This window comes from Perissodus microlepis, chromosome 4 (genome assembly GCF_051167445.1).
Source record: "Perissodus microlepis isolate ML-2025 ecotype Zambia chromosome 4, ASM5116744v1, whole genome shotgun sequence".
In the NCBI taxonomy this organism is placed as follows: domain Eukaryota; kingdom Metazoa; phylum Chordata; class Actinopteri; order Cichliformes; family Cichlidae; genus Perissodus; species Perissodus microlepis.
The window spans coordinates 6,965,593-6,980,487 of NC_140464.1; the positions used below are offsets into that span (position 1 = coordinate 6,965,593).

A 14,895-nucleotide genomic window follows, 5' to 3' on the forward strand; every position below is an offset into this window, starting at 1 on the left:
ATTCTGATGGCTAAAGATCCAAACGGGACACAAAAAAATAAAATAAAATAAAATAAAAAAATAAAATAAAATAAAACCTGCAGGACACTGGCCCTTGAGGCCTGGAGTTCCCCCATCCCTGCCCTAAAGTGTACCTTGCTTTAGCCTTTATGGAGGTCATAGATCAAGTGAGTTGGATCCTTTTACCAAGTACTTTTATACAACCAAAACAGTCACCCTCTGTATGTCTAAAAGCCAGTTTGAGGCACTGCATTATGGGAAACTATGTCCATCTTTTATCTACAGTCTATGGTCAAGTACATAATCCTGACTATTCCACCCATCAGCTGTAATATTTTACAAGTAGAATGACCTACCACACCAAAAGTAAGCCAAATAAAAAATAACTGGTATATGCTTTTGATTCAGACTGAATGCTCATATAATTGAGATCAAATGTCTTCAGATGCTTATTTTATGTCAGGAGCATACTTCCATGAAGAGCAGACCTCCGACGAAAGCTGTGTGATCTGGTTTTATTTCCAAATTCTGCACTTTTATTATCGTGCACATCAAAATGATCAAATTTTAGGATTTGTTTTGAGTTTTGTTTTGTTTTTATAAAATTATGCCATCTGTAGACCTATAGACAGACTATAAAGACATTGGGAGCATTTTGGCATGATGCTACTGTAGTTGCACCCTTTCACAAAGAAACTACTAGAAACCAGTTTCATGTTCCATGAAATCAGGTAGTCATCCCCCCCAAAAAAGAAACCTTTACTGCATAAACAAATAATAGATGTTTCAATTTAGAAATTAGTTATCCAAATATTTATATTACAAGTTATCATTTGTAAAGCTTGAACCATCCTCACAAGAATCATAATTCCTCACCTTCATCAGGTATCCCAAACTCCTCTCACTGAAGACATCTTTGAGGAACACCATGTCCTCTTTGTGATTGGCATCTGGCCGCAGCTGAGAGGTCAGCAGGGCCAGCGTTTCATGTAGCCCTGCACAGGTCATGAATTAGAAAATCCATCATGTATATTAGCATGAACAGATGGGGCACAGCTAGCCTTGAGCAGTATGGACACTATGTGTTGAGCATCTGCACTCGCTTGTCTTACCCGCTCCTGCTGTGAGAACCGGCATGGCTTCTTTCATGGGTCAGTGAGGTCAGGAGGAGAAACCTGGGAGGGAAGAAAATATAAGTAGTATTTCCTCACACTTCCACTTGGACTCTGGCGGTTGCTTTCCGAGAAGTTTAATTGAGTGATTAAAAAAAAAGAACTTCTTTCTTCCTAAAAAAATAAATTCAAGGGTGTGTTTGTGTGTGAGCATGTAGGCTTGACATACCTAGAAACCCATGTTTGGTAATTATAGCTGTACTTCATCCTCTTTTCTACTTCAAGCAATAAATCAGGGTTGCAATTTCCATTTTGCAGTGTAGTTACCTCATCTGTGAATGTGTAGGTGTGGATCTGCACGTCTGCTCGCATTATAGGGCAGTACTACTAAGATAAACAGTCACTGCTGGTACTATTAATCACACCGACTCTCGTTAGGCCGTCTGAGCTTGTGTTGGTATGTGTGAAACGTGCAGAGTGGGATACTCTGGCACAAACCTGTGTGAAACAAGCAGTGTGTCAAACCTCTAAGGAAGAAGCTGCTGATACAAAGACTCGAAGGGATGCCTATCACATATTTACAGTACACTATGCTGTTGTAAATCTGTCCTCCTTGCTGCATAAAAAAGAGCCACCCTTCCTTGCTTGAAGGAATAATTTCAGTGATATACAAACCAAAAGCCATCTATTGTCACAAGTCTTTTAATATAATTCAGAACAACTGAGGCTTATTTTAATTAAAAACAAAACAAGCAGTGCTTATCCCAGTTTGTCTTGAGGAATTTACCATCATAAATGAGACAGATGAGAGCAACAACTTTAGTTGGAATTCTGAGGGCTAAATGAAAAGTTAAAGTAACAAACGAAGGCAGCACTCTTCAGTATTCAGACCTGTGAGTGACTCAAAGATCTATTTAGTGTAAGCCCAGCACAGACTGCTGCATTATTGCAGTCCCAGCCAATCAATAACGTTGTCACTTGATTCAATATTCTCCATATTTCCTCACTTGGAAACCTGGATCAATATGGAAAAAAAACAAAACAAAAAAAACCCACAGAGTCACTCATGTCACACTGTAATATGATGACAGAACAACAGAAAACTGCAGCAAAGCCAAAACCGCAGTCTATGGCTAAAACATTAACAAAGAGTTTTAGTATTTTCACTTGTTTCTCATAGTTATGTTGGACATTTATGAACCAGACTCTGGGACTTCTTTTAGTCATGTCAGGAAATGGCAAATTAGAAGATAGAGTTTAATTTTCATATTTCCTTTGTTTTTTTCTCACTGTTTGCATAAATAACACTTTACACAGTATATCTCACAGTATGAGGCCCTCATTTCTATCCATATATCAATCTGTCTATCTACCTATCAAAGATGATCATCCTTTAAAAGTAGTAACACCTAAGCAATGTATTTTTCTAAACATACACAACCCACAAATCCAGTCAGTGAAAATAAATCCAAGAAGTAACGTTGGCTTCTGTACTGTTAGCACAGCATGCTAGCCGTTTTTTTACTGTATAATCTCAGTCACATTGAAGAAACAGGTGTGAAGCAGTAGATTTCCAGAGGCAGGTTTAACAGTAGCCAGTGGGGTGAAAGCAGTAAGCTAAAATTAGCAGGTGGATTTTCAAAATCCAGGCTGAGGATCCATCCAGTCCAGTTTGGGTCAACTGACATAAGGTGGAGGCTGGGCGGTGGAGTGACTGGGGTGGGCGGTGGAGTGACTGGGCCTCAGCAGTAGTCACTAGAGGACAGGTGATGAATAGCAAGTCTGGGATTAGAAATACAAGGGGATAAGGAGCTTAGAGCAGAGGTGAGATATAACGGTTTTTAGAGAGCTGGATCTTGTTCAGTGTTCAGAGACAGATTAGTCTTCCTGGTTAAATATATATATCTTTATTTTTGCCGCAGTAATAATGGAAATATCATTATTTATTCTTCACTAGATCCATCCAATTTTGAATCTTGGCTGAAGTACTTGTTGGCAATAAAAGTTCTAGTGCCATCGACTGAGCCTGGTGAGTGTTCTAAATGTATTTTTAGATTAACATTATTTTTTATTTAATGTTTATATTGATAGAAAGAGTACTAGAATTCTTTCAGTGGAAAGTTAACAAGCTTGTCATATAGGGCTAGTGATTAAACTGGCTTGAATTTGTGTCATGTACTCAAAAGCTGAGTTACTCCAAAGCTTTCCTTTAGGTTCCCTGAACTTAAAATTATTGTGTTAGCTTTACTACTTCATTTTGTATCGTCACTCAAAATAATAAAGTTATTCTAAGTACTACCCTAACTTAAATATCTAAAGTAAACTGCACTTTAGTTTTTCTAATACAACAAGCTTGCATATTTATTTATTTATTGCAATACTCACACCTAATTCGATTTTACAGTGTAATATCTTAGCAATACAATTAAACTCTTCAAACTGTGGCAAAACTGCAACAAAAAGACTTAAAATTGTCTTTAGCACTATTAGAAAATGTAAATGCTAATGCTATAGGGTATATGCTAATATAAAACCAGGTGGTCACACCAACAGTGACCATAGTGAGGATGTTAGCACGTAGCGATGAGCATTCAATTCAAAGCGGTGGATTACTACAGTGGCCAACCCGTGGTCATTAGGTGAGAAGAGTCTGCAGTGACATAGAACAGCATTCATTCCTGTGTGCTAACAGAGCAGCAGTGTATTCTTAGGGTCTGTAACCTAAATATATCATCACTGATATGCAGCGCGCAAGTGAAGACTTCTTGAATTAGGACAGAGCAACATCAACAAACTGCAGCTGGCTCAGTTTCTCTTCATCTGCGCTGTTCTTACAGTTAAATAAATCACACCTGAACACGGATCTTCTGTTTCCATCTGTATTTTGACATGTGCACCTGGGCCATGCATCTAGAAATTGGAATTATGTTGTTATGTACAGAGAGATCTTGAATCTCTGCAAGTGTGATCATCTTTGTCTCTTTTGCTTCTTCTTTCTGTCTCACTCCTCCTATAGCATTTTTTAAATCTATTCAAGGCCTTTGATGGTTCACAATCAGAATTTGATTAACTTCAGCAGAGACAGCAGCGAGCTCATGAATAATGAACAGAGATGATATTACAGGAGGTGGGGGAGGCAGAGAGGGAGGGGGCTGCACTGTTTTCTGTACTGTCAACACAAGAGACAACCTTTTGTTATTAACTATGTCAGCTAGATTTTACTTCTTAACTCACAGGAAGGAAAAAAAATGCCAGTTCTGTGTTTCTAGGAATGATAGACTGGCTTTAGTGGTCACTGTTTTCACTGATACATTTTTACATCAAAGAATGCTTTAAAGGTTTCCTCTCATCTCCTCACAACTATCTTCTACTTGATGAAAATGTAATATCCTCCTTTGTAATGAGCAAGCAGTTCATTTATATTAAATATATGGTTAGACTGTGCTTAAGTATTGATGCTTGTAGAGAATTACAGGGTCAGTCCTGCACATTTGATTAGATGTCTTTATCATTTTTAGCTTTTATCACTGTCTCCTTTTGATTTTTTTGTTTCTTTTGTGTGTGATTTGGACCACTTCAGAAGTCAGAACAGCAATAATGGCCATGACACCATGTAGCAAACATCTCATGGAGGCAGCCAAGCTACTTTAGTGAAAAGTTCCCGCAAGTGGGATCAATAATTAAGCTCCTACTCTGCAGCCTGACTCAGGCAAAACTGAACGCGCAGACATACTGGAGATTTTCCTTCACTTTTACTTCCAGTGTCTGATAATAAAAATCAAAAAACAAAAAAATACAGATCCACAAATCCACAAATCTCCTTTAAACTGACTGCATTTTTTTTTTCTTTTGATGATTTTGGGTTTCTGCTTTGGGAAACATCTAATTCTGCAGCTGCTAAATACTCAGCGTTCACCTGCAAGCTCATCTTTTAGTGCTGATGGAGGAACACAGTGGGTTTTAGAGGGGCTTGTTTTTTGTTTAAATTCACTTGGAAAAGGTTGTGAACAACTTCACAGTGACCTTAAAAACACTGTAAAACAAAACATGTAACTAAACTGATATGTGATGACTATTGTTAGGTTCATTAGCATACAAATATTGATACTTGATCTGAGGCCTGTACCACAAACCAGGATTTTGTTTTATCCAGAAAATTTCAGGGCTCTTATCAGGTTACACTGCCATGATAACTTATATTATAATTACTATTATTATTGCTAGAGATTAGCGATCACCAAGTATGACGTCACCCCTTACTTCAGAAAATAGTGTCAGATCTTTCAGACCTTTGTGCATGGATAGTTACTGGATTATTATTAATTATTAGCTATTATATCAATTGAACATTAACTAAGCCTATATTTGAATTGTGTTATTTATTAATTGTTAGTTCTTACTCGCTCTCAGTTAAACACGACCTGGGCTCCAGCTGGAAGGAAAACAAAACAAAACTGTCTTATGCAAATTTAAGAATGAATTTGATGGCGTACTTCAGTTTTCCCTGTCATAATAATTGGGATGTTGATAAGTTTGTTTACTCACAAAATTAGGATTTTTGCCAGCTTTTCTTCCTGCCATCAAACAGGCCAAATTTTATTAATATAATAGTTCTTTTTCTGTTTTACTGACCAAAACTTTTAAAGCATAACCATGCGTTTATACAGTTCTTTTAACACTTAGCTACTATATAGTGTTTTTGCGCTCACATGTAGATTTATCTGAAGCAGCTGTGTTACTTTCATACCTAAGATCAGAAAGCCCTGGGTTGGCAAAGTAAGTTGATGACCAGCTTAGTGTGACTGCGTATCTTGATCTACCGTGTAGCGGTAAGTGATTCCAAATAATGGAAAGATATCCCGGGTATGTAGAACCTGCTATGTGTGCAGGATCCTGGAGCTTGACGTTTGTTTCCAAATATTTGACTCAGTTTAGAACTTCCTGTTTCAGCAGCTTACAGCATGTTACATGAATGTTTCCCTTTTATTGGTAATTAGAAGGATCTGTTCAGATCATTTGTTATCCCCAACACGCACAATGTCAAAATCCAAAAACAAAAGTGACTTGGCACGAAAGAAAATGTATTCATGAATTTAAGATTAATTTGCTAAAAACTGCATCCAAGTGATATGTTTCTGAATAATTAAACTGACGATTGAAACTGCAGCTTTCAAACAATCAAAAGCTCGTGATTTATTGCATCTCCCTTTGCTGCTCTTGTTACGATCACTGCATATGTATTCCTGCTAAAACATTTACACTAAGATATCAAAATATACATTATTACCATGTGCACTAATGTCAGCAATTATATGGTAAATAGAAGGTTCCTAGTTTTCTTCATCAACTTCTTCATTAAGTCAGGCCTTCCTGTGCATGGGCTTCTTCCCACATCCAAAGGCATGCATATTACCTAATTGTTGAATTTAAATTTACTGTATGTGTGGATATGATTACTTGTCTGTGTCACCTCATTAGACCTGTGTGGTAGACTGGTGACCTGGTCAGGGGTACCCAGTCTCTTGGTGGCAGTTAGGATAGGCTCCAGTCTCCACACAACCCCCAGCTGCCTAACTGGTTTAGAAAATGGATTGTTGCTAAAATTATGCTAATCAAAGTCTGTTTTTTTTAAATACTAGCTCTGCTGAAGTGGCAACCTCCAGAGATGAAAAATAGTGTACACAAGCCAAAACCACAAATAGCTGTTCAGTTCCTTCAGGGGTTGCATTTTTAAAATATCCCACTTTAAAAACTGAAAAGAATTAAACATGTTTGCTCTCCAGTAAAAACACAGGTTTGGTTTCAGTAGTTAATCTACCCCATCATAGCGACCGTCTGCTGATTGATTATCAATAACGCTCCATTTACATTGTATTAATGTTTAAGGATACGCACTAAAAGGCACACAGACACAGATGGAGATCCTTTCTTTATGTTCTGTATTGAGCTGTCTTTAAAGCAGTTTAGTTTTTTTTAGGTTTTGTTTGCCAAAAATATGTTGACAGTCAAAATACCAAACTCAAAGTTAGAGGATGACACATGGGTGGCTATGTCTATCATTTATATGCAATAGTTTTATAGAACCTGGTTTTAAAGAACCAGTGTGTTAAAGTTAATCATTATTTGCTGTCTTACAGTATTAGTAGCTTAGGATTAATCCAGAAAGCTAAAAGCTAGTACACATACTACATATACTATGCTACGCATTAGTTTATAACACCTGTTTTTTTTTTAACTCTTTGCTACCTCAAAGGTCAGTGTTGTTAAGACGTTTACAGCCAAACAGTGCATCAAATTCACAAAGTTTAAAGTTCCAAGTTCAAATTCAAGGTCACGGGGGTTAAAAAGCATTTTTAAAAATACTTTGATTTAAAAAAAAGCATTTTTAATCAAAGCAAATCCAAAGATACTGTTTATACTGCACATTCAGCATTCTGGTCAAAGTTTGTATCATTCACAGCACAACTCAAACCCAGCCCGTTAAGCGAGCACTCCTAGGAGACCGGAAGATGCTGAGTGAACAAACCTGCTACATGTGTAAACTTGGTGGAGATTTTAAACAACATTGTGAACATTTAATGTGGATTTAAGGGCAAAACCTTGGACTGCAATGATGTCTTGTGCATTGAAATGATGTATTTTAGTCTGAAATTTCTTCTCATTTTGGTATCTTGAGGCCTGGTATGACATGCGCCAGAAGATCCACCGTCAACATGCATATTTATATCAGCCTCTTCTGTCACACCCTGAATTCTGAAATCCTGCACAGTTGAGTTCATGTTATTGTAGCTCAAAACATCAGCAGGACTACAATCACCAAATCGCCCAACGTCACTGATCCAGAAATAGACTCAGACATTACGTTTTTTGCACTTTGTTCCAGCAAAAATGACGTTTGATGTCTCTTGAAATCTAGTTAAGAGCTTAACTGCAGATCACATAAACACGATGGAGTGGTGAAGCCACAGCTCAAAAGTCAGCTGACCGGATAACAGCTTTCGTCATATAGTATTCTTCTGGACTTTGCTAAAATGCAAACATTCCTATTACTGCATTAATAACATAATCCTGCCTTAAATAAAACATTTAAAAATCAAAAATATTCTAAACAGGAATCTCAGTGATTTCTATCCAAAGTGATACTCACATTAACAGAAAACAAACAGGTTACACCCCGCGTGAGCACACAACCAACATACTCAGACATCCTCTATCTTCCTCCCACCACATCCTGCTCTCACTTTTCCTCCACTCTTCTGTCCTGATTCATCTTTTATCTTTGTTAGAACCACACAGCTGGTCCACAAGCCTTTTATTCCTCTGCATTCAGTCACGAGCCCCGGAGGCGGCATGATATCAGGCGGTTCACCATGAGAGTCACTGGCCCTCAAAGTACTCAGCGCACTGCCAAGAGTTTTATCAGGTCGCTTCGAGTCTCTGTGACGCCTCATCCAGCAAAATCTTAGCCCTAAGAGAGCTACAGAGCAGCCACTGCTCTCCTGCAACAAACAGAGGGAGAGCTTTCCTCTTTCCTTTAAAGGATCCAGGGCTTTGTAAGATTTTTCAATATAAAATGTAAGAAAATTGTTTCAAATCAGTCTTACTTTGTCAGAATGTTAAATATATTCAATTTGAAATAATAAATCTAATTCTACATGGAAACAAGACGACTTTTCACTGCTCCAAGGACACAAACAATTAATTTAATTATTTTAATTATTATTTAATTTATTGCTATTACCTCCTAAATTTACAGTTTCCAAAAACATGATTTCTTTTAGACATTTAAATAATGGCTTTTTCAGGAAAAAAGTGCATTTTCATGACATGTATGATAAAAAATTTCCAGCAGAAGTTGGAAGGTATGGATGTAAAATTTATATCCTGCTTGTTCTCAAAGGCTCCAGGTTCTTTGTAGGTAATTCATAAATAGGTGTTTTATAGGTACACACGAGTCTGTTCACATATGAAATAACCTGCTCATTATGCAACTGACAGAATTATATTTCCATTAAAGGCCAACAAACAGGGCTAAAACTCTCTTTGGTAATTATTTTCAATAACAAAGAACTGATTTGCCATCATAAATATTATATATTTCATACAGTATTATCTGGAATCACTCAGACTGTTGATTCCTGTCACAGTGTATTTCCATTCAGTCATCGTGGTGCTGCTTGTTATTGTTTTTGTGCACAGAGACTATGCCCTTGCTCTCTGTGTATATCTGAAGATGTCACAACACAAAATAGGCCAGCTGCAGTGCTTACTGTGCAGCCTGTATGTAGGAATCATTAGAAACCCCCTCTTGAACATAGCAGTGCTTAATGAAAATGCATTGTCTACTTTGCTGTAATATGCCTCGGTATAGATACTAAAGCAACAAATGCTTGGTCGAGCTGTTCTAAGTGTGCTGCCTTTCAGAGACTGTTTCAGTTTGCCAGATGACAAGGGTCAGCCCTGCTTCAGGAGCATTCGGTCTCTGTCTGTCCAGTGTGCTTTTACAGTATATTATTTCTGTATCATGTCACTAAAAAATGGATGTGAGGAACTTGTAAAGAGGAATCATGCCAGGGGTTAAAGGCTCGATCTGTATACAGCTGCAGCTGTGTGTGCTCCACTACAGTATTCCACACATAAAGACATAGGCAGTCACACACACACTGGAGAATCCGTGCTGGTCTCCACACACACATAGAGCTGAGAGCAACATCTCGGTGAGCACATGATTGAGCGGCTTGGCTCGACTTGTCGCTGCCTCGAGAATGAACACCGCTCACATACGGCTAATCCACTGAACTGACAGTAATGGGAGGCAATACTAAGCATCTTTGGCCAACATCCAAAATGTTTTTCACACACACACACACACAACGTACACACACACACACACACACTTCCCAGGCTCACACCATCACTTCTGCGCAACCACAAAAACCTCCCATCATCTAATCTCATCTCACAGGAGCAAGCAGAGGGTGTGGCCAGACAGAAACTTATATCATCTCCAACATGGAGGGAAACTACTGATGTTGACAGCTGACACACTCCTGCTCCTGCACACTGTCACACAAAAGGCTCCCCCCCTCCTAAATCCCCCTACACCCGGTTCCTGAATTCTACACAGCAAAACGGAGGCAGATGTCTGCTATCTCTTCCTGTTTCCACTTCTCTTCCACCTGATCTCTCTATTCTTACTTCCTCATGTCTGTAGAGCATAATGCTGCCCATCCCTCCCTCCCCCACACCCCTCCTCTTCCTCTCTCCTCCATCTCTCTGCATCACCCTGCAGTGCTACAGCGCTCTGCTCTCCCGACATACAGCGTGCCATCAGCTGGCAGACAGAGGAAGAAAAGGAGAGCTCGCACGGGGTAGCAGAGCATCCTTTCTTCCAGCTGATACCCTACGTTCACTCTGAAAAACAGAAAGGCGTTAAACAGATCAATGTGGACAAAAGCTGCCTTCTTACCTTCGCTTCTCTCCGTATCTCCTCCTCTCTCTCTGTTTGTGTCTCCTGACTGCAGCCACACTGTTTGTCTCGCTCTGAATCCTCTCCCTCCTCCTTCTTTCTTCCTGCTCTTCTGGCTGCTGGTCTCACAAACCTGCTACCACTGAGTGAGCGCCTCTCCCTCTCTGCCTCGCGCCCTCTCTCAGCCCTCCCATCCTCCTCCCTTTACATTTCTGATGCTCTTTCTGCTAACAACATCAGTAAAGAATGCCAGAGTGGGGTTAAGATTTTACATTTTTCATACTCAATGCCTCTGAGTCTGCTATCTAATCTTTTTTCAGGGGGTTGTTAGAATAGACCAGCCTTTTAATATGAGTTGCATTATTTAAGAAAAGAAAAAAATAGATAAAAAAACACAAGTATGTGATAATGAATGAAAATATTCAGTTGAAAATGCCATTAAAGCTGTACTTAATTAGCAATGGGTAAAATACTGTGCAATATATTCAAGGTTACGTATTGAGAAATATCACCAAATTCTATTGTTTTTCATCTTGTGTTTTAACACATTGTAACTAACAACAGGTAAAAGAGAACAATTTGGTGGAGACCAAAAGCAGAGCCAAAACTACAGCAGCCAAAATTGTATCTACAGGCAGATAGAGCAGTCTGATTACACACTTTCAAAATCTTTCAACTAGGGTTGGTTATAGCCTTGTTGATTTAACATCTCAAGATAGATTTTAAAAATATCTATATTTTTAGCTGTGTGACTCATTTGTCAAGAAAGTAATAGCAGTAGGACAAAATGGCACAAACACAATGCTGCCAACGAATCCACATATTGTTTTATTCAATATAATATTTTCTCCTTTTATTTTGACTCAATTTCACTGTCACATGTTGTGGTTACTTACTGGATCTGATTGGCTGCCTCTAACAGGGAGTTCCCCTCCCCCTCCTCTCAGAGCCAGGCAGGATGAAGCTGAGCCCACATCCAGTTAGGGAGCGGCTGCTCGCTTTGTCTGCATGCATGCTGTTCAGAGTGGACACACACACACACACAGACTTTCTTTCTTATGATAATTGGGGGCGTTCCCAGTCCGTGTTTGTGGATCTCTTCTGGGGTTTTTTGGGGGGGACCAGACCTTTACAGCTCTCAGGACACAAAGAAGTGAACTGCACGTACAAATATGCCATGAACATGCCAACAAGTGATTTAATTCAATCACAGTGAACTGGTGACCTCCATCTGTTCTCAGGGATGTGCGTACACGATGCAGTCAAATCAAACGTACAATAATAAATGGGAAATACCAAAATGTCTTTTTTCTTTCTGATGTCTTATAAATATTGCCACTAACTGAGCTTTTAATGATATTAAAGCTAACATTCACTGGGAGAATGACCTAAATATATGTTATCTTAAACATTAAATATGTTATGTGTGTGTTCTTTCTCCTATATGGTCTTTTTTATTTGTTTGGGGTTTTTTCGGTATTATTAACAAATAAATTATTATCCCAGTGTGTATCTGTGAAATAAACTTATTAAAGAGCTTTGAGTTCTGACCTTTTGCAGCCAGGGCTATTCAGTGAGAGCAGGTGATCTGGACGGAGGGATTCTGAAAGGTCATTGTGATTCTTTGGGCAAATTGATTCAGAAGCATCTGTTAATTTCCTTCTCCGAGGACCAGGAAGGGTCGGCTCTGCAGTGAGAGGAGGGGCAGGAGGGCTAAGCTGTCCCCTGACCTCACAAATAGGCCATAAACTGGGTTTCTGTGTTCAGCCTGCTCCAACGGGACCAAAGGGATGGAGCTGTCATCAGATAATAGAACACATGCAGGAAACTGTGTGAGAATTTATTCCACGCTGTGTCCAGATGCAACCAGAATTTTGAAGCCAAGTACAAAACAAATTCCACAAATGTTTTGCTGCTGCATAAAATCTAAATACAAAAAGAACGCAGTGTAAATCTCATAAACCCATATTTTACATACTATAGAACATAGAAAATATATCAAGTGTTTAAAATAAGAAACTAAGAGGATGTACTGTTTTGCAAAAAATATTAGCTCATTTTGAATTTGATGGCAGCAACAACTCCCAAAAATCTGGGACAGGGCCACGTTTACTACTGTGTAGCATTCCTTATCTTTTAACAACGGTGTAAACATCTGGACTTTTGGGAGAGGGATGTTTTTCCAGTCTCTTCTGATATAGACTGCTCCAAAAAATTAAAGGAGCACTTTGAAAACACGCCACATCTCAAGGGAAAAAAATCAAGCTGGATATCAGTACTGATATGGATTGGGTAATGTGTTAGGATTTGATAGAAATGAAAATGATGAACCTACAAAGCTCCTACAAGGCCCCACTGTGCTTGTATAAATGCCAGAGGTGGACCAGGGCATCAGTGAGGTCCTGTTCAGTCTGAGGTACAACCTGGCAGCACTGATTAGACCAAAATATAAAGCTCCAGATATGTTGCATTGGATTTAGGTAAGGCAAGTGTGGAGGGCAGTCAGTATTATCACTTTCTACATCCTCCAGGAATTGCCTGCATACACTTGCTACATGAGGTTGGGCGTTCTCGTGCACCAAGAGGAACCCAGAACCCACTGCACCAGCGTAGGGTCTGACAATGGGTCCAAGGATTTCATCCTGATAGTGGTCAGGGTGCCATTGCCTGATCTGCAGAGGTCTGTGCATTCCTCCATGGGTATGCCTCCCCAGACCATCAGCAAACTGATCATGCTGAATGATGTTACAGGCAGCATAATGTTCTCTACAGCTTCTCCAGATACTTTTATGTCTGTCACATGTGCTCAGGTTGAAGCTGCTCTCACAGGGTGCCATTGGTGGACCTGCCAAGTTCTGGTATTCTATAGTAAATGCCAAATTTGGCTCCACAGTGCCGGGCAGTGAACACAGGGCCCACTACACCACATCAGGCCTTCAGGTCAGCCTCACAAGATCTTTTTCTGATTATTTGGTCAGAAACATTCACACCAGTCTCGTTCTGGAGGTCATTTTATAGAGCTTGGCAATGCTCATTCTGATCCTCTGTGCACAAAGGAGAGGATATCAGTCTTGCTGAGGGGTAAAGGAACCTCTACAGCCTTGTCCAGCTTTCCTAGAGTAACTGCTTGTCTCCTAAAATCTCCTTCATGCTTTTGAGACTGTGCTGGGGCACAGATTGTATTTACTTACATTTTAAAAAGCACCAAGAGCCTCCTTATTACTGCGTTAACGTGTTCTGTCATCAAGTTTCTCATCATACGAGAAGAATGAATAATGAAATGAAATGAAATTCGATTTTTAAAAATTAACAAAGAGTTTGGGAAACTGCTATGAATCACTTCTAAATATTTGGAAACATTGTCAGAAATATAAAACACATTTTCAAACAAATATGTGGTTTTGTGTGTTTTTAATCACAACAACAACAGGCAAGTGATGTTGTGAATTCAAGCGGAAAAAATGAAAGTGATGTGAATATAATTATGATAATCAGTTAACAGTGGGTACTAACAGGTGTAATTTTTTTATAGCAAATTCCTGTCCATAGTAAAAACCTGTCTGAATACATTCTGGTAACAGGAAATATCCATAAACATCAAAATTCTAACCTTTTGAAAGATGATGGAAGACATTATAAGAAATTAGAAAGCGTTAGCATCTCCTATACAGCTAAAGTTTCACATGATTAAACCTCTATCAGTGTCAGGAAAGTAATTTAGTAGTAATTTTTTTAATTATTCGAAAAAAGCCACCCAACAAAACAGTTGGTACATGAGAGTTTCTCATTGTTTCCTTACAGATTTGCCTTGCTTTGTTTTAATCTATGAGAACTCAGCCTTATGTAACACTTAGAGCAGACTGCAGGAACCAAAAAGCTAAAGCAGCAGTAGATTATTACGCATAGTTGTTAAAAATTGAGTCTAAATTGAGCATGACTCATCTCTGCACCACTACCTCCCACCAAGAGCTGCATGATGCACAAACAACCAGATAAATAAAAACAACAGGCCAAATGAAGTTAAAAAAAAAACCTGAAGAGAACAATCAGACAGTAAAATTTACTGCACAGCTGTAACAGCTGACACCTTTGCAGGGTGGAGCTGGTCACATGATTGGCCAAGGCTGTGTCACTGACTAAGGGGTGAGATGGGGAGTTCCCCATCTTATGTTGCAGTTCGAATGACAGTGTTTCCCATATAAATAAATGGCAGAGACTGACTTTCTTTCATTGCCTCAAGTGACCATTCAAGAAACTGCGATTTTGGATGTTCCATGTTGGTTTAATGGAGGTAGTGACTTCAGTTTCAGAAAA

At 39.0% G+C, this 14,895-nt stretch overlaps 1 protein-coding gene across 3 annotated transcripts in view; it reads right to left on the reverse strand.

Annotated features, from left to right (window-relative positions):
* The window catches only part of LOC146388176 (MAGUK p55 subfamily member 3-like), a 35,948-nt gene extending 25,196 nt beyond the window's left edge, over positions 1-10,752 (reverse strand). For 2 of the 3 annotated variants that reach the window (XM_084925302.1, XM_084925301.1), the window contains exons 1-3: positions 10,582-10,751; positions 1,113-1,175; positions 877-995 (exon numbers count right to left, since the gene is read on the reverse strand). In XM_084925302.1, the coding sequence (XP_084781428.1) occupies positions 877-995; positions 1,113-1,149 (156 nt within the window). In that variant the 5' untranslated portion in view covers positions 1,150-1,175; positions 10,582-10,751. Of the gene's footprint in view, positions 1-876; positions 996-1,112; positions 1,176-10,581 lie in introns of all 3 variants that reach the window. The other variant, XM_084925300.1, reaches the window with a different exon arrangement.
* Positions 10,753-14,895: the final 4,143 nt, after the last annotated feature.